The sequence below is a fragment of the Perognathus longimembris genome, chromosome 2 (assembly GCF_023159225.1).
Source record: "Perognathus longimembris pacificus isolate PPM17 chromosome 2, ASM2315922v1, whole genome shotgun sequence".
In the NCBI taxonomy this organism is placed as follows: domain Eukaryota; kingdom Metazoa; phylum Chordata; class Mammalia; order Rodentia; family Heteromyidae; genus Perognathus; species Perognathus longimembris.
The window spans coordinates 142049802-142069892 of NC_063162.1; the positions used below are offsets into that span (position 1 = coordinate 142049802).

The window sequence follows — 20091 nt, forward strand, 5'->3', positions numbered from 1 at the left end:
GACTATATTAAATTCTGCTTAAAGAAAAATGTTTATAGGAGAGATTGGGAAGATCACTGGAGGAGGTAATCAAGGAGCATTGTACTTGTGAATTGATTAAAGCCTTCGTACAATTACTTATAGATAAACAATTATTTCAAGTTTCCAACCAAATGGTCCTATGATGCGGTGTGGTTATTCCCCCAGGTCCAACATTTTTTCTCTTCTCTCAGGATTTCTCTACAACACTTCACTTCACCCCTCCCCATCAGCATGGTGCTCGTGTGTGTGTGTGTGTGTGTGTGTGTGAGAGAGAGAGAGAGAGAGAGAGAGAGAGAGAGAAAGAGAAAGAGAAAGAGAAAGAGAAAGAGAGACAGAGACAGAGAGAGACAGAGAGACAGTCCCGGGGTTTGAACTCAGAGCCTAGGTGCTGTCACTGAGCTATCTGCTCAAGCATTGCACCGTTGGAGTCACAGGTTCACTTTGAGCTTTTTCATGGTTAACTGGAGATAAGAGTCTCATGAATATTCCTGCTTGGGCTGGCTTCAAACTGGGATCCTCAGATCTCAGCTTCCTAAGTAGCTAGGATCACAGGCGTGAGCCACTGGTCCCCGGTGCATGGCACCCTTTTAACACTGAAAGCTGAATCATCAAGCCCAGAGACTTCCTGAGTAACATCTATTCTCACAGAACTGAGATTACACTTGTTCATCCCAGACTGGACTGACCACATGTGGGATTCCAGCTCACCCCCACCCAAGCCCTTACTTGGTTCTGTCAGCTGATATCTCTGGAGGTCCCAGGACAGACACAGGTGAGTACCCAGATCAGATCCTATGGCTCACATGCTAGTCATCTTCCATGCTATCAATTCTAAGCTGCCGGTTAAGCTATGGCAAGAGTCCTCTCTCCTTCCTTGGTCTGCCAAACAGCCACTCCTTCATGTGATAACTGTGACTTTTGCGGGGCATCTCAGCTCTGCACTGGACACTCCTGCTGCTTGGGTACTGCTGGTCTCAGCGTGCTGAAACTCAGCTGTCTTTGGCTGGGGACCTCTTTCCATCCATCCTTCAGTTAGATGGTTTTTGTTTTTTTTTTTCCAGATGTTACCTTTGCTCCAAAGTCTTAAGGTGATTTGGCAGTGAAATCATCCTTTCTATTCTATTTTTTTTAAACCAATAGTCCCTGTTGACCAGCAAACATTTCAAACTTCCTCTCTGCCCATCTCTGGCTCCTTGCCTGGTCTAATTTAAAGTGAGAAATGCTGAGAAAACAAATTGCATGCAGTACTTGGCTTCTGCCTTCTCTTCTGATTTCTGGGGAGATGGTTGGGCCAGTTCTCCACTCCCTACCATCCCAGAAGGCACTTCGGTCTCTCTGGAGAAGAGACCCCCCCCCCCCCCGCCCCAGGCAGGTCAGTCACTCCTCAAGCCCACTAATGGGATGCCTGAGGTGCAGATAAGACCCATCCCCTGCCCCACTCCGCTACAGGTGCAACGTGCTACAGGATTGGAACCATTTTCCTACTGGAGACAGCAGGAAAGGCTCTGTGTGCACTAATGCAGAGTGCTTTGCTTGGCATTTGTACGCACAGCTTTCGCAAACTCGGATGATTATGTGCTGATTCCGCTGCAAATGAAAAATAGTCATCTAATGGTACTTGATTTCTCACAGCTTATAATCCAGCTCTTTGAGATGAGCAAACACGTAGTTTTAAAATACGTATTTTGGAGCTGGGGATTTGGGTGGAATGCCACAGTGATTGATAATGGGCTGTTTGCTGGGTGTTTGCGTGCTTGGGTTGGTGAAGGTAAAATGAACTCATGGTGGAAATGAAAACACTCAGGCTCAACAAGCAGCACCTCCAGAGTCAAGTGGGTCTCTCTGTGTCCTGTGGAGGAGTGGGTAAGCTCTCTGCACCCAGCCTTCCATAGGCTGTACCTTTTCCAGATGGTACCAGTCCCCTGGTACCTTGGCTCCAGAGTCTTAAGGTGTTTTGCCATTGAAACAACTCTTTCATTTTTGTTTTTAACCAACAGTCTCTGTTTACTAGCAAATATGCCACACTTCACTGCCCATCCCAGCTCTATGCCTGGTCTGTAGAGTGTGGACTCGAAAGTCGCCTTGTGCAGTAATTTTAATTTAAGGAAGTGAAATCATTCATCCCATTAATTAATGAAGAAAGATACCCTGCTGTGCAAAATATAGGAAGAAGGACCATTTAAGTCTGACCTTCTACCCGTGTTTAAATGGGTTCTTATGATCAAATACAATTTGGGAAATACATATATATTCAAAATCCCATAAAATTAACAATGATTGAGTTCTAGGAATTAAATATACATGTGTGTACATGTACATACACACACACATATGCCATTACCAGGACTTGAACTCAAGGTCTTGCACTCTTGATGAGCTTTTTCACTTACAGCTGGTATTCTACCACTTGAGCCACACCTCCACTTCTATTTGTCCCCTGGTTTAGTAGAGTTAATAGTCTCCTGGTTTACCTGCCTGGGCTAGTTCTGAACTGAGATCCTCAGATCTCAGTCTCCTGAGTAGCTAGGGTTACAGATGTGACCCACTAGCCCCCAGCTAGGAACTGCATATGTTAAAACACTAAACAATTGCCTCAGAGGCACAGAACTGCTAAGTAGAAGACATATACTCCAACATGACCTAGCACAATAATCTAATACAACGAGTAACCAAATACTTCTTAAATAGATTATTTTCTCAAATCCAGACACAAGAACATTATATGATCTATAGCTCAGTGGAGAGATATCTAATGCTCATCATTAGATATGAAAATGTGACCATTAAAAAGGTCCAAAGCACAGTAAGAGAAGCTACCTAAACACACAGGCTCATAATGAGCCATAACTACATCCCGTCCAATGACAATGAGACGGAGCTTACAAAGTTGTAGTGAGAAGACAAATAAAAACCATAAGGATTGATACCTCTTCGATATACCAAAGAAACAACGCAGGTGATAAACAAACGAGTCTGGAATGCTCCCCTGCCCTACTTCAGGTGTCAGAAGTCAAACCCAGGCTTGATTTTGAAAAAATAGAAAGGATAATACCTGTCTATCAGATGCCAAAAAAAAAAAAGTGGATGAGATGGCATGGAGGCCTGATCAGCTAGGGTACAGACAAACAGGATACAAGATGGACCCCGAAGGCATAGTGACCTGAGTCAGGACCTCAGTACTATTGCTAAGTGCTCCTAATCAAGTGAGACCAATTCTGAGAAAAAAAGTTAGTTTCCTTGCCCACATCAGTTTTCAGAATCACGGGAGAACTGCTCCTTCTGGGACACCGCACTTTGCGACACACACACACACACACACACACACACACACACACACACACTTCATGTCTCTTCTCTGATGACAGATAAGGTAAGCTCTCTCCACTGGGAAGCCCATGACCTCCAACCTCTGTGGTGTGGTACTTTCTCTGATGTCCCTGGGACAGCTGTCACCTCCTGCAGTATTGGAAACATGGAGGAGAGCCACCACCTGGCTTGCATGAAAGGCAGGATGAAGAAAAGACAGCCATTTAATAAAATGGTACATTATTTTAAAACTAAAGCTCTTCCCAGCACTGGTGGCTCACGCGTGTAATCCTAGCCACTCACGAGGCTGAGATGTGAGGATTGCAGCTTGAAGCCAGTCCACACAGGAAAGTTCATGAGGCTCTTATTGCCAATGAACCATCAAAAAGCCAGAAGTGGAGCTGTGGCCTCAGTAGTAGAATGCCATCCTTGAGCAGAAATTTTAAGAAAGAGAGGCCCTGGCTCTGAGTTCAAGCCCCACTATGGGCTCAAAACAAAACACAACAAACATACAAACAAAATTCTGAAAAGTCAAGCACAGGCCAGATCTAACAGTGTCTTGATAGTTCAGTATCCATTTCTTCTTTCTTACTGTTTTTTTTTAATCATCAGTGATCATGGCTAATTATGGCTTAATGAATTCCTGAGCTTCTGGGAGCAAGGTCTTAATTTAGAGAAAGGCATACTCTTATAGCATGCACTTAACTGGGCCAACAGATTTTTTTCACAAAGTGTTAAAACTGCAGTGTCCAACACTTGATTGAAAATGTGGACTGTGTCCTATGGTGAAATGTAAAAATAAATGTAGTGGCTAACCTCATATAGCTCCTTGCAAAAGAGCAGCCGAAGGTAGCTGCTAGCCATGCCCCAAATAAAGTCTCACCCTGTATCTTGTGAGGCATATCAAAGGAAATTGTAAAACATTCGAAAGCATCCAGGAGTAAGAGACACAATCTTGCAGCAACTGGGAGCTACATCAGCAGCCTCCTGTGTGACCTTCAGGTCTGGTTTCATTTTGCTTTCTGTCATTTCCTTTGTTTACTAGGGGGAGAGGGAGAAAGTCATACCACTGTTGTAGGTGAGGCTGAGCATTCACGAGTCTAATTCTCTACTGGAGTCAGAAACCAGGTTCTAGGAAAAAGGTAACAAACTATGGTTTCCAGTTCCTCGAGGTGCTGGGAACTTCTTCTCCAACCTTCTCTGTATACGTCTCTATGGTCAAATCGTTTTGTTTAATAAGACTTTTATTAGCATACTTTAGTTTCATGTTCATTGACATCCCCACACACGCATACAATGAATATCACCAACATCACCCCTTCAACCACTTCCCTACTCTCCCTCCTCACTTCTTAAGACAATTTCACCCAGTCTCATTACTCTATTTTCAGACCATAGTCACCCACCCCACTTCCCAGCAAACCCAACAACACAGCCTGTTTCTCTATCAAATCTTGTAACACAGCTTCCTTAAAAGGGAACGTGATGGGAGACATTGTATGTGTGTGTACACGTTCGTGTGTGTTCATGTGTATACAGGCCCCTTTCTGGGTTCATCAGCCTCCTTCAGACATGAAGGAACTTTCCACACCCTCACGGGAATACCTAGAAGATTAATAACAATTCTCAAATGCCAGATCATGAGCCCTGAGCAAGTTGTGAAATCAGCTGGGCTGTGCTTGGTGGAGAGAGCCCATGAGGCCCCATCAGCCCCTGCAGTCTCTAGGCTAGCCGTGGCTGTAGACTCCCACAATGCACTGGCACAGACAGACTATCGCAGGCTGCGGCCTGTCTGCCTTGTCTTCCCATCCTTGTGTGGGGCTCTGGCCGTCACCCCAGGGGAGGGAGGGAAGGATGGAGGAAGGGAGGGAGGGAGGAAGGGAGGGTCAGGCCCTGCAGAGACCTCAGCTGACCACGCCAAGACAGAAAGGTCCTGTCTGCGCTTTCTCAGGGCCCTTCTCAGGGTGGCTTCTGAGCTGGTAACCTGGACAGAGGAAGTAATAGCTCCCCATGACTTGAAAAACATGCTATTTACTACTTGCTGCACACGGAGCGGGTTCTTCCAAGCCCAGGGGTCCTTCGCGGCATCTCAGAGCCCCGGTGAGCACCCACTCACCCCATCCTGGACCACGGTGGGCTGAGAACAGGTGCAAACACGCTCTACTCCCCCCGGCCTGCTGTGCCACCAGAGGCAGTCTTCTGTCTTGACTGGGGAATCTGTCTTCTCTATCTTCCACAATAAGGCCACGTGAAATCCCAGGCCTCACATACCTCCCTACGCAGCCCTTCCTGTCTGTGACCACCCATTGGATCTGGGTACCTGCTGGTCACTCTGTGTACCCTTCAGAAAAGAGACTTGGGGTAGAAGTTCACACAGACCCTGGAAATGGGGCTAAGGCTCTTTGGTCCAAGAATTCTGGGATTCCAAGTACAGGGAATGATCTAGAAGGGGAGAGCTCTCTCCAAACATGGCTCTTTGGCTCTGCAGACCATTCATCCCACGGAGAGGGTGTGGCCAGAGGCTCTCACACACCGAGGGCCTGTCCAGCCCGGGCCCTCTCATCCACATCCAATGTCGCCCCTTGTGAGATGAAGGGAGGGGCTACAGACACAGGAGAAATGCAACATCTGAATTCTATCCCACAGCCTCCCTTTAAATGTCCAGGAAGACTTCAACCACGCCGGGCCTCAGCCTCTCCTCCCTTACCTAAGATGTTCTCTAAAGTCCATGTCAAGTCTCAGTCCCCATGCTCCTACCCATCGGGCTGGGGGGAGGGCAGCTGGCTTCCCAGCCCCGTAGAGGCAGGACAGCAAAGCAGGGTACACACAAGAGGCACACACACCGAAAAACGGATGGGTTGGATACACCATGTGCCTCACTTAGGAAGAAGAAAAGGCTAAAAGGGAGATGTCTCCAAGAGCTCAGAGCGGTCGGTCAGCAGTGAGCTTAGCAGAAGGGAAAGGACGCCCTGGGAAGCCCACCGCAGCCGCCTGGATGGTGGGAAGTGCCGACCGACTTCCCACGGGAGCTCAGGAGGAAGGACCTTCGGGAGACCCTCTCACCTCTCTCTCTCGCATCTTAATGGCTCATCTTAGCAAAGGAAGCAGGAAAGTGTGTTCACACTGTAAGCTCTGCTCCCAGAGGCGCTTGGAAGAAAGCCGGAGGAAGCGGGGTGACGAGGCTAGCCCCACCTTGTTCCTTTCCAGCATCCTGGGCTCAGACAAAAGAAGCTTTTCCAATCAGACGCTAGACGCTTACTAAGTCCAGTGCAAAACCAAGACTCAACTCATTGCGTGAGCATGGCCATTCGTCTGGGGAGATGGAAAAGGCCATGCAGGCCACACTCTAGTCGTCTCGGGCTGGGAAAATGCCCAACACTACCATTTCCCCTTCGTGTGGTCAGTGATGAAATGCTGCCCAATTGTCTTTCCTGCTCTAGGAAACAATGGCACCCAAGGTCTCCCACCCACTTCTGTGACCCAGGGTCCTGTCCACATATTGCAGTCATTTCTATTTTTGTCCAGCTGTGTCCAGAGAATAATAACGTGGGAGGCCTGGAAAGAAGCACCCACACAGCTGTGTGTGTGTGTGTTCAGCCCAGCCCTGTGCTTAGTTCAAACAATGTATGATTGAATCCGACAATGAATACACATTCACGTGTCTCCCTTTACCCCACACCCCAGCCACCAGGCACCAGCCAGCCAGCTTCAGGGCAGCGGAGCCTGAGGGTTTATTTACCCTGCAGTCATTCTAGTCATTGTGGTGTCCTCCAAGCAAGGAGAAGAACCCCACAAGAAGCAGGAGACAGGCATGAGAGGAGAAGGAAGGGCTGGGGGCACGTGACCTGCTTCTACTCATTTGCTCCCAAGCGGAGGTCATGAGCAGTCGCTGGTCTTAGACATGATGACCCTAGGTGCAATCATCCACGGGAAGACTGCGGCCAATCTTCCCACCAAGTGTCAGCCATGACACTTCTCCCATCAGGAGAAGTGAGTCTGAAGACCAAGAAGTGAGTGTGGAATACTGTAGGATGAGTAAGTTCTGTGGATCTAATGTACAGCAAGCGGCTACAATGACTGATGCTGCATGCATCCTTGGGCCAAGCAGTAAATCGTAAGCACTGGGAGAGAGGGAGGGGCGGGAGGTGGTTGGGTATGTTAATTCATTTGACTGTGGTAATCACTTTACATAGTTCAAATCATAACACTATACACTGTAAATAAAATAGGACTTTTACCTGTCAAGTACACCTCAGTAAAACTGTGCACAAAGAAAAACACATGTGAAACAGACAAACAAAAACTCTTTCCCTGTTTTTATTTGTTTTGTTTTTGGGTCCTAGGGCTTGAACTTGGGGCCCAGGCACTAACCCTGAACTTAGTACTCTACCACATTGAGCCATAGCACCGCTTCCAGTTTTCTGGTGATGAATGGGAGATAATAGTCTCACAGACTTTGCTGCCCAGGTTGGCTTCCTCAGATCTCAGCCTCCTGAGTAGCTAGGATTATAGGTGTGAACCACCACTACCTGGTGCCTTCCCCCGCCTTAATAGCTGATGCCAGAACTGGCTTTAAATTTTTTTAATGGGCATATATTATATGTGCATCTTAAGTTAAAAAAAAATATATATATATATAACAACTGGGACTGCATCAAACTCAAGTGTCCATACAGCTAAAGAACTAATAGAATCAAGTAGTAGCCTAGGTATTATGGAAACTATTTATAAACCATACAAACTACAAGCAATTAACAAGTAAAATATGTAAGAAACTCACACAACTCTACAGTAAAAAATTAAAATAAAAACGTGGGCAAAGGACCCAAAGAGACAAGATATAAAAACCTTGAATAAGTACATGACAACGCACCCAACATCACTAATCATCAGAGAAATACAAATCAAAATTTTTAACATCCTCTCACACCTGTTAGGACAGATTTGATCAGAGACAAAATACAAGGTGTTCTCAAAGGTGAGGAGAAGAGAATCTTCGACCACTATTAATATATAAGTGGCTACAACCATTATGCAAAAAAACCCAAAATGAGCAAATATGAAGGCTCCCCAGAAAATCAAAAACAGAATTACTACTGCAGCCAGTGAACCTACTAGGTAACATGTATGTATGTATGTATGTGTATTTATGTATATGCGAATATATATACACCCATACACACATACATATATACCCAAAGGAAATAAAATCTGCATCCTGTAGAGCTATCTTACCTTCAAATTCATTAACAAAAGAAAAGTTTAATTTGGGAAAATGTTCCTCTAAGAGATGAAGAAGGTATGACTTCATTTTCTATTTCTAAAACCCTTCAAGACTGATCTGCCTGCATTTACTGAAGAATTGCTGGTAGTCAGAAAGCCAGTATTCCTGTAGCTCCTGACAGAAGAGGAGTCCATGAAGAATTGATACCAGAAAGCAAAAGTGAAGAAGAAGCCAATGTAGTTTACAGTGAATACATGAGCACTGCAGTGCTAAATGGCACCCCAGGAGTCTGGGACAATAGAGTATGCGGTCACAGAGTCAGTTCTTTACTAGAAAACAGGCAAAAATACAGGAGAAATTCTCTAGGATAAAGTAATGAGTGCTATCAACTAGTTTGAACATATAGATTTACACACACACACAATTTAAGCCAACACAGGACAATAAAAATTCTCCAGACAGTCAAAGAATAAACAATAAGACACCGCACCGTCAGCTAGAGAGCAGGGAGGCTCTATTCCCAGGCCAGGTGGCCTTCTGGGCCCTCCTCTCTCACAAGTACCCTCTAGGCTCCACCACGGGCCCCGCTGTGTCTCTGCTGCCCCTGTGTGGCCGTGGGCAGCCTTGGCAGCAGAGCTTCTCGTCAAAAATCAAGCCTGGACACAAGCTAGATTATTTTCATGATTTCCTCTTCTCCTTTACCCCAATTCACAGCCAGGACTTTTCTACTTATAAACATAGGGTTTCCACCGCTGTAAGTGTCAGGGTAGGTTTTAGGGACGCCCCTCTGCACAGGATTCTCTGGCCCCTACTCCAAAGAACGAGAAAAGCCCCGGGAAACCTGCCCACGCGGCAATCAAGGATAAAGTGGAGACGGCGCTTCAGGGGACCAATGTCCAAAGGCGAGCAGTGCAACCAGAACCCACACAGGAGATCCAATATTCCCACCCACCAGAGTTCAACTTCATCATTCCTTAGCCAGCTGTTTCAACAACAGACAGTGGAGATTCAGGAAGGGCGTCAATTGCATTGTCACTAATTATTAATTAGCATTTTCCTACTTTTACCCCCAATCCATTTTTTTTTTCTCAAATTTTTATTTTCAAACTGACGTACAGAGAGGTTACAGTATCATACGTTGGGTGTTGGATACATTTCTTGTACTGTTTGTTGCCTTGTCCCTCATGCCCCCTTCCCTCCCCCCCTTCCCTCCCCCCCCCCAATCCATTTTTTTGCTTCTTGATTTATCAGACCTGTAACAATAAGGGTGACAGGATTCTTTGACTAATAAACATTTTTAATTTTCTGAGCACTACATATGCATATTAACACTTGTTCTGGGTGGACTCTACAACAGCTACTCTCTTACCCCACCCTGTAACCTCTTGCCTACGGCCCTGGGTTCCATCCGCACGTGCTCCTCCTGTATGGAGATGCCTGAGCTTAAAGAGCTCCAGCTCCTGCTCTGTAATCCTGGGCAAGCCAGGGAATGGCTCCCAGTCTCCGCTGCCTCTTTCACTGTGGGGATAATGACAGCCCCGGCTCACCGGGCTGAGTGAGTTAACGCTGTCTGCTCAGTGTCCACCAGCAGGGGGCGTGGCGCACGTGCTCCAAGAACCCTGAACTCAGCCCCACAGTTTCTCCAGACTGGCTTGAAATGTAATTCCTTACTCCTTTGGGAGTCCTTCCTTCCCTCCTCCCCTCCCTACCCCTCTCCCTCCTCTTCCTAAAGACTCATGAATACAAGGCAGGAAAAACGAATAGCGTGTGTTCACATGAGAACAGGTGTTGACTGTGCATACGTGCACATACGTGTGCACACATGTGCCGGGGTGGCCCAAGGAGCACAGGTAGGTGGAACGCAGACATCCCGTCCACCGAGACACAGCCCCACCCTTGAGTTTTCCTTCTCTCTCTGCCAACCCCCATCCCCACCCCCCACCCCACCCCCCCACCCCCCCCCCCCCCCCGCCACCAGCAGGCTCCATCAGCCATCAGCACAGGGATACCCACCTGTTGGTGTTCTCCAGAACCTCCACCTTCTTCCGAAGCTCCAGGTTCTCAGTGGAACAAGACTCCACCCTACAAAGGAGGGGAGAAGAGCGGTCATCCCTCGCCCAGCTGGGGCTCAGGTGCAGGTCAGTGTCAGGAAGGAAGGGAGTGGACAGACGGAATTGGAAAGAGGGATGAAAAGATGAAACAATGGGGAGGTAGCATGACCTCAGGAAGGGAAGGGGACTCGGGGTGGTCAGAGGCATGAAGCTCTGCTTCTCAGTTCTTCCCTACTGTTCTCATTCTCCTTCTCGGCTTCATGGGGATCTGGAGCTATAGGTGGTGGCTACAAAGCCATGGGTGTGCATTGGAGGACAACACGGAACCCAGAACAAAGAATGGTGATGAGCTCACACACCTAGCAGAGGCAGAAAAGAGATCTTCATAGCAATATTCGGCCCTGGTTGCCTTTATAAAATGATGGGGTAGAATGGGGCGATATTAATACTAAATAATCAGTACCTAAAACTCGTGCTAGACACACTCACATTTCATAGAAACATCTAGAATCATTTGGGACCCACCAACTACTCTTTTCCTCTGGGTCTGGGGCTTCCTTCCCATTTGAAATTATATTAGCCTGTCAGCTGGAGAAATACTTTCCTTCTCAAGCTAATAACAATTGTATTGGGTTCATATTTTTCAAACAAGCCTCCTGGCAGTCCAGGCTTTTCAGAAAATCAAAGCATGCCTTTGAGTGTTCTTTTTGCCAAAAGCTCCTCTCGGGCAGCATGAGTTACGGTCAGAATGGATAGCGCATAAACTCCTGTGTGCACTCTCTGGCTGACCAGAACCTGCACAGCCCCCTGGGGCACAGCGGAAGCGGCGTGCCTCCTCCGTGAAGTTTCGAGAATGTCAATATTTGTGCTTGCTTGAAAGAAATCCTCCACAGACAGCAATGGACTCCTTGGCTGATCCTGTGGTTCAAATGTCTGAGGCAGCTGTTTTCTTTCTTGCTATTGTTATAACCATCCCTCCAAATGACCACTAGGTGGCAGGCAAAGCACAGCGATTCCCATGCAGGCTGGGGAGGTGGTGGGGGTCCCACCCGCAGACCTAGCACCCACTTCCCAATCAGCTCAGCCAGGGTCAGCAAGCTTACTTTTTCTCCAAGCTGTCCATGTATTCTTTCTTCTTTCTTCTGCTCTCCTGGGCAGAAATCTGAGAAACAAGGAAGAGAAGGAGATGAACTGGCAGGAGGCAGTTGGCATAGAAATCAGCAAGGCCTGCTCAGGGCTGTGCCCACTTCCGGCGTGTTTAACTTGTCAGCTCATCCAGCTGTGTGCCGGGCTCCGTCAGCTCTGGCCTGGGGAAAGGGTACGGCCCAGAAGCTCCAACAAACGTGTGGGTCACAAACCTGATGTACAACCTCTGAAACATGAGGGCCCTCTAGACCGAAGATGGCTCCGTCTAGATAAAATAAGCCACTGGGCACGGACAGACACACTCTGCTGGCTCTGCACGTGGATGAAGAGGAGGAATGACCTGACTTGCTCTCGCCTTTGGCTGCCTTTGCCTCTCCCCTCTTGCTTTCCCGCAGTCCTGCTCAACCCTGCAGGGATGGCGACTAAACAATGGCTGAGCCCAGAGAGAGAGATCAGATGACAAGAGACTTTTTTCCATTGAAGGAAGGAAGGAAGGAAGGAAGGAAGGAAGGAAGGAAGGAAGGAAGGAAGGAAGGGGGAGGGAGGGAAAGCAGAAGGGGAGGGAGGGAGAGAGGGATGGGGGAGAGAGAGAAAGAGAAAGAGAGAGAGAGAGAAAGAGAGAGAGAGAGAGAGAGAGAGAGAGAGAGAGAGAGAGGAAGGAATCTGGCTAGGAGCTGGTGGCTCACATCTGTGATCCTAGCTACTCAGGAAACTGAGACCCAAGGGATCATAGTTCAAAGCTAGCCCTGGCAGAAAAGTCCATGAGACTCTAGCTCCAAAATAATCAACAAAAGGCAGGGCTGAAGGAGTGGCTCGAGTGATAGAGCACCAGTCAAGCAAGCAAGACAAGTAAGCATCATGAAGCCCTGAATTCTAAACCTCAGTGCCACCCTCCCTCAAAATAAACCTGGCCAGGAATGGGCCTTGGCTGTCTAGCAAGCATGAGACCCTGAGTTCAAAACCCTAGCACCAATACTACCAAAAACAAAATCAAATAAATATTTCTAAAGCATATATATATATATATACATACATTATATATTTATATACTAAAGAAAAATTTTATGTACATCATAAATGTGAAACTTTAAAGGGCAGAGATTTTGAAACATGAGCATAAATGGAGGACCTACCCCTGAATGGGTCATTGGGCAGCTAGGGGTAAGCATGCGGTGAGAGTCCAGGACCCCAAAGGATGGAAGGAGCTGGAGGAAGACAAGGTGGGCGGGGGGGGGGGGGTGCCCCTCCTCTGGCTGGGTCTGGATCTTCATCATGGACAGGATCGTGACGGCCAGGGCTGGCTCTTGGGAAGGGAGGAAGAACCCCAGGACCGGATCCTTCCCACCGCCCCACAGAAGTGCCTTGACACGAATGGCTTACCTTGTTCTTGATTTTCCTCCGGATCTTCTTCAGGGCCTTCTCCTCTGACTTTGTCAGGGGCAGTTTGGTGGGGATGGGGTAGCCCTCCGCAATCAGGGTCCTCTTCTCCTCCTCCGTCAGGACGAGTGGACCGGATCCCTGGAGTTTCTGGGTAGACCACGGAGCAGAACTAGGTCACAGGGTCACGGGGAGCCAGCATGCTCAAGCGCTACCCCAGGACTGTGGTGAGAACCTGTGCTAGCGTCTCACTGACAGCGCAGAGAAGGGCATCCCTGCTCTCCAGGTGGACACGGGCCCCCCCCCCAAATGCAGAGACTCAGAGAAGCTGCATTCATGGGGACTGTGTAACCCAAGAATTCTAACTGGGCAGGAAGGCTGAGGAGGCCCCCTATTCTACTCGCTCTCATTTCTAACCTAAAACCATAAGCTAGGCACCGGTACCTCACATCTCTTATTCTAGCTACTCAGGAGGCTGAGATTTAAGGATCTCGGTTCAAACCCAGCCTGAGCAAACAAATTTATGAGACTTTTATCTCCAATTAACTGGGGGAGGTGGGGGAAGTCAGAAGTGGAGGTATAGCTCTAGAGGCAGCACTAGTCTTGAGTGAAAAAGCTCTAGAACAGCACCTGGGCCCTGAATTCAAGCCCTAGTATCCACACTATAAAAAGAAAATCAAAACACAGACTTCCTATCCCCTCTCCCTGGAGACTCTGGCATAGGAGTGATGTAAGATCCAGTTGGGAGCTTAGCATTGTGCAAAAGCCTTAATGTTGTATTTCTGAAAATGTCATTGTATAACATCTGTCCACACCAGGATTCCTGCTCACCTCCTCTTCTAGCTAAAAGGCTGGACAGCCCAGAGAAACACTTGCAGACCATTTCCACAGCCGTCCTAGGCTGTCCATTGGCAGTGAAGGTGAGAACTCATCTCATTGAGCCCAGAATGGAATGACCCAGGTGTATGAGGCACACCATCTGTCACTATTTCATCCTATACCATACTCAATGAAGGCTCCGCCTCTCAAGTGGCACCTGATCCTGACCCTGAGGCTGAACTGATACCCAAGAAAGGATGAGAGAAAGTCGATGGTAACTGAAAGGTGCATGAAAATGGGAGGTATTGAAAATGGGAGTTAAGGGGCTGACAGAAGGCTTAGGGTTGGAGTTGAGACTTGAATTTGGGCATTCTGAAAGAATGGGGAATGGGTTGCCCTCCAAGAAAACAGCCAAACTACATTCTAAAGGCAATTACAGATGCTTTGGTTGGAAAGGAGCTCTTGACACAGTATGGGTTTTAGTACTGAGTGGAGGTACGAAAATCTACAGGTAGGTAGACCCAGGAGAACATGCGTGGGCATGAGATGGGAAGGATTTCCTCCATAAATTGATAGTATGGATTGACCCATGGAAGGCACACAAAGGCAGATGCTAAAATCCATTTTGGCAATTTAGGGGGCTGAAGATTAGATGAGAATGTTGGAAAGGGTGACAATGACCAAGACACAGTGCATTCATAAACTGCTTTGTTAAATGCCCATCTCCTTGGTGCCATTACTTAAAGATAATGATAAACATGTAAATAAAATACTATTTTATTTACTCCCCTTTCCCCACAAAAAAATGGTTGGGCTCATGTCTGGCACTGCTAATCTGCTCCTTCCTATGATCCTCGCTGTCATCTGAGGATTACCTGTTGAGCCGCCCCTGGCAGACAAACCTGGGACACTCATCTCCATATAACACTGGAGGGGGAAACGTGGCTCAAGAGGTAGCATGCCAGCTTGGAGAGTAGAACCCAAGCAACAGTGTAAGGCCCTGAGTTCAAGGCCCAGTACCAGCCCATCACTCTACACTTAAAAAAATTAAGTTATGTATTTAAAAAATTAAACGAAGTATTTGAGCTTTATGCATCCAAGAACTTAATCTCAGAGATGTTGACATTCTTCAAGATTGTTGATCTAAAATAGGAAAGGCATTTCCTAGGGCATGCCGTAAGAACCCAAACTATTTAATAGTAAATATTTATGGTATCATTCTGCAGGGGGGAGGGGGGGGAAGAACAAAATTTGACTCCTCATGCTTGCAGTGTTGAAACATATACCTGCAACTCAAGACGGGAAATGAGCGGAAGGAAAGGCAGAGAATTTGGGGGCCAGGTGAGATTTATGGGTGGCTGGTTTAAGAGTGTGGAGGGCTGTTGGCGTTGGGTGGTTTGAACACAGCTCCTGCTGAGGCCGATGTCTAATGTAGGGGTGGGGGGAGGGGGGTTGATGCCTTTCTCATGAGAGGAAGGTGGGTCTTGAAGTACTGGAGTGGATGGCTATGGGGGGTGGGGGGGGACGTACATCCTCCCCACTGAGCACGGAGCAGCAGGTGACTCTCCCCAGAGGCTGCCAAGACGCCCCAGCACCCTGCTCTTAGACTTCTTCCCGTACAACACTCCAAGCCCAAATATAAATCTCTTTGCTTTAGAACGGATCCACGCTCGGTTATTGTATTACAGCCACACAACACGGCAAACGCTTCCTTCTAAGAGAAACATGTGGCAGACACTTCCTTAGAAGAGTCACTACCAGATGGAAAGGATTGCAAAGCCTCAGTGGGTACTTACGTGGGGTGCGGTGAGGAGAGGAGAGGTGGACAAGGCGGATGGGGCCCGGGGTGTAGCTCTCCCGGGACTATGGGTCTGAGGCAGGCCGAAGGGTTGCAGGCGTGGGTTGGGGCTCAGGCTGCCCTCAGAGTCGCTGCTATGGCTGCTAGGAGGAGTCGGTGGCAGGTGCAGGTGGTCCACAGAGGCTGAAGAAAAGAGGTTCATTTCACCCCTCATAGCAGAGCTTGGGGGGGCTGGTTAAACACCTGTGTGGGCTCCCTGAGTTGACCTAGTAGGGGACTGGGTGAAGCCACTGTGCACAGAATGAGAATGTAGACTCCTGTATTCCTGTTCTGCAGAGACGCTGGGAACATACCCAAGATACTAGCGAGGGGCTGACATGGGGTTGGCAGGGAGACATTTGGGGGTGATGTGACCAGGATTGGCAAGATTTATTCACTGTGAAGGTTTTTTGGGTTTTTTTTGGTAGTTTGATTTGTAAATCATGTTAATGTAGCATGCATTTCAAAGAAAAATCTTTTGAGGGAAAACAACAAACCTTGGAGCCTTCCTGGAGTCCTTGGAGAAAAGCTCCTTGGTGGAAGGGCACAGGCCCTGGGCCTGCAGGCCGGAGCCGGTAGTGAATGGAGTGCATGGCGCCTTCTCACCCAAAGCCTTTCCTCGGGGGGCTGCCACACTCCGCCAGGGCCGAGGGCACCTCGGGGGTGTCAGGCAGAAGGGGTGGGCTTCAACAGACGAACCCCACGTGGCTCCCACCTGCACAGAGGCACTCTTGGGGCGTCCTCCCTCTTTCTCTGAACAGTGGCTGAAGCTATCCTTGCACCGGGCTCCACTACTGAGCCAAGGGAACTGAAGCTCTGGAGAAGGAGTGTTGCAGGCCGGGTTCCAGGATGGCGGTGCAGCCACTCGGGCAGGCAGGGTGCCAGCCTTACCCATGGCTGGGAGTCTCAATGTGAGCTGTCTGCACCCACGCCCTGCCCTTCTCCAAGCGGATGCTGCTAAGGGTTCTACTGATGGGAAAGGGCTTTACTGATCCAACCACGGACCTAAGAGAAAGCCCACACCCACCACTGCCTATGCTGATGACAAGCAGGAAGGCAGCCGGGGGGTCCCACAGAAAGACCTGACTATCAGAGGTTGCAAGAGGGGGTGTCCCTCTTAGCCACCCCCTGCCCAGGTCCTCAGCACACCTCTCTCTGACACTCTTCCCTTTCTCTTTTTGTTTACTACCCTCTGTTGTTCCTCCCTGGATGCTTCTTCTTTCCCTTCTCCTCACCAAGGTCTGGAAGAAGCATTCCCTGAGCATTTCAGCATCTATCGGAAATCTTCAAGCCAAAGAATAGTGTAAAATAAACCCATTCACCCAATTCCTAACATTTTAACCCGCAGCTGGAGTGAGTGTGTGCTTTCAATATGTATGTGCTTGGCTAGAAAGCAGGCCTGCTATGAGTTTTCCCATAGCATTTGATGATCAGTACAACAAAAAATACAGAAAGTAGACTGACCTATCAGGAGCTTCCTACCACACCGTACGGGTATTTCCTAATAACTAGGAAGAATTTCTAGAGTGCCAAGAGCTCATGTGGCCCAACTCATTCTGATATTTTGCTCTTTTCCAAGCAGGGGGGAATTCCACAAAAGACAGGAAGGAAATGACAGGAAAGGCCAGCAACAGGAACTTGAATCTTCTCCAGGCACAGAGAGCAGCCCCTGGGGCCACAGGTGCTTCAGGATCCGATTTCTAAACATGGTGTGAAATGACACTCTAGGGTGACTTGAAGCACCGAGGACAGCCACCTGCAGTGCCTAGAAACACGGGTGCATTCAAGGATATTGGATTTCCTTATCTCTCTTTATCCAGGATAATGAGGAGAGGCTATCTCCTTGATTCTTAAAACAGTTCTCCTCCATTGACACGCGATTCTAAAGCCAGGATGTGACCCATCGTTAGGGTTATACCACTGTCTGAATCATGCCGCCACATAAACAAACTTTAAAACAACAAGATGCAGTTGATAGTACTAACCGGTGCCATTTAAGAAAAGAAAAAAGAATTATGTTAAAGCCGAATCTAAAGCTGGAAGGCGCTCATCTTTATCATTCAACGCCAAGAAATAATGTCTCCATGTTGATATTCGGCGCTACTGTGTACTTCAAAATGCCCATCCTTTCTATTTATTATTATTATTATTTGGGGGGGGCAGTCCTGGGCCTTGGACTCAGGGCCTGAGCACTGTCCCTGGCTTCCTTTTGCTCCAAGGCTAGCACTCTGCCACCTGAGCCACAGCACCACTTTCTGGCCGTTTTCTGTATATGTGGTGCTGGGGAATCGAACCCAGGGCCTCATGTATACGAGGCAAGCTCTCTTGCCATTAGGCCATATCCCCAGCCCCAAAGTTCTTTTTTGGGGGCGGGGGGGGCAGTCCTGGGGCTTGAACTCAGGGCCTGAGCACTGTCCCTGGCTTCTTTTTGCTCAAGGTTAGCACTCTGCCACTTGAGCCACAGCACCACCTCTGGCCATTTTCTATATATGTGGTGCTGGGGAATCAAACCCAGGGCTTCATGTATAAGAGGCAAACACTCTTGCCACTAGGCCGTATCCCCAGCCCCTGCCCATCCTTTCTATATGGATTAGAAAAGGTAAATAAAGGGCTAACACTGATGAAATCCCCACCAATCAAACTTGGAGTCATTTCTAAGGGAACAGAGTAAGATTATATATCCATGAGACCCACTCCTAGACAATAACTTCACATCCTTTATATTAATTTCGTCTTGGTTGGCCACAGGATGAACTGTACTTCAGAACATACAATGAAGATATCAAGGGAGAGGGAGGTGATGCGATGAACCCGGGCACAGAGGTGGGAAATTTGTGATCCAAGCAGAAGCATGTGGGTAACTGAGACACAGAAAGCGTCCCCCTAATAAGATGCCGGGGTCTGCATCCAGAATCCCAGTGACAGCATTCACAGGAGAGGAGAGAGGGAGGTCTCTATGGATGGACAGAATTTACAAGGCTAAACAGGGGCTGGGGATGTGGCCTAGTGGTAGAGTGCTTGCCTCGCATGCAAGAAGCCCTGGGTTCGATTCCTCAGCACCACATAAATAGAAAAAGCCAGAAGTGGCGCTGTGCTCTAGTGGTAGAGTGCTAGCCTTGAGCAAAAAGAGCCAGGGACAGTGCTCAGGCCCTGAGTTCAAGCCCCAGGACTGGCAAAAAAAAAAAAAAGGCTAAACAATGTCAAGTATGACATTATTGCGGTCTAAATGGATGTCAAGAGGAAGCTCAAAGATATACATAATCAGAGGCCAGAAACATGTGTGCTGTCACCCAGAGTCACCATTTAAAACGTCAAATAGAAGCTGGGCACCAGTGGCTCTCACGCCTGTCATCCTAGCTACTCAGGAAGCTGAGATCTGAGGACTGCAGTTCAAAGCCAGCTTGGGCAGGAATGTCCAAGAGATTCTCCAATGAACCAGCAAAAAAAAAAAAAAAAAAAGAAGGCAGAAGCGGAGGCGTGGCTTACATGGTAGAGCACCAACTTTGGGTAAAAATGCTAAGGGACAGAGGACCTAGGCCCTGAGTTTATTAAGCCCCAGTAACCAGTACCAAAAAACAAAAACAAAACAAAACAAAAATAACTAGCAGATTCATTATACATCCAAATTGCACAGGGTGGAAAGTTGAGTTGTTTTGACTAAGCCAGTGCTGCTGGGGGGGCAGGAGGCTACAGCAGATTCTCCTGCTGGCTGCGAGTCAAAGCACACTAACACTTAGCTGGAAATTAAGCCGTACTGGGACTCACATTTAACTTTGAAAATATTTACTTGGAAAGAAAATGTTAAAGATCCGAGCGATTCTGTACACCGACACTCGTAGTGCTGGGAAGCCAGTATTCTTGTCCAAATTCTGCTTCTCCTCAGACAGACCACGTGGGCTGTTGGAAGGAAGGCCAGGCGCGCAGACATACCTTCCTTAGGAGAGAAGTTCAGGAACTGATCCACCTCGTGAGGCTCCAGCTTAATCTTAGGGATGGTTGTCTGGCACGAGGAGTCAACCTGAAGGGAGATGTTACAGTTACATACTTAAGGTAGGAAGTATATTCCTTGTCATACTTGGTACCCCTTTCCTCATTTTTCTCCCACCTTCCCTCCTTCCAAACCCCCTTCACCCCCAAGGCCACACTTTCATCATTCTTTTAACCTTCCCATGATGGACATTGTTATTCTAGTCCACAATGCTTATGAACTCTACAAACATTAACAATAAAACAATTCCTTCCAGGTCAGGTGAGATGTACATTTCTTTCCTTTTGCTTAGTGTAATCTGTTCCTTCTTTTTCTCTCATTT

General features: G+C 47.9%; 1 protein-coding gene across 1 annotated transcript in view; it reads right to left on the reverse strand.

Moving 5' to 3' along the window:
• Positions 1-20091, reverse strand: part of Creb3l2 (cAMP responsive element binding protein 3 like 2) — a 133378-nt gene that overhangs the window by 8571 nt on the left and 104716 nt on the right. The window contains exons 5-9 of the mRNA XM_048340286.1: positions 19712-19799; positions 15741-15925; positions 13129-13275; positions 11706-11764; positions 10565-10633 (exon numbers count right to left, since the gene is read on the reverse strand). Coding sequence (XP_048196243.1) covers positions 10565-10633; positions 11706-11764; positions 13129-13275; positions 15741-15925; positions 19712-19799 — 548 coding nt within the window. The remainder of the gene's footprint in view (positions 1-10564; positions 10634-11705; positions 11765-13128; positions 13276-15740; positions 15926-19711; positions 19800-20091) is intronic.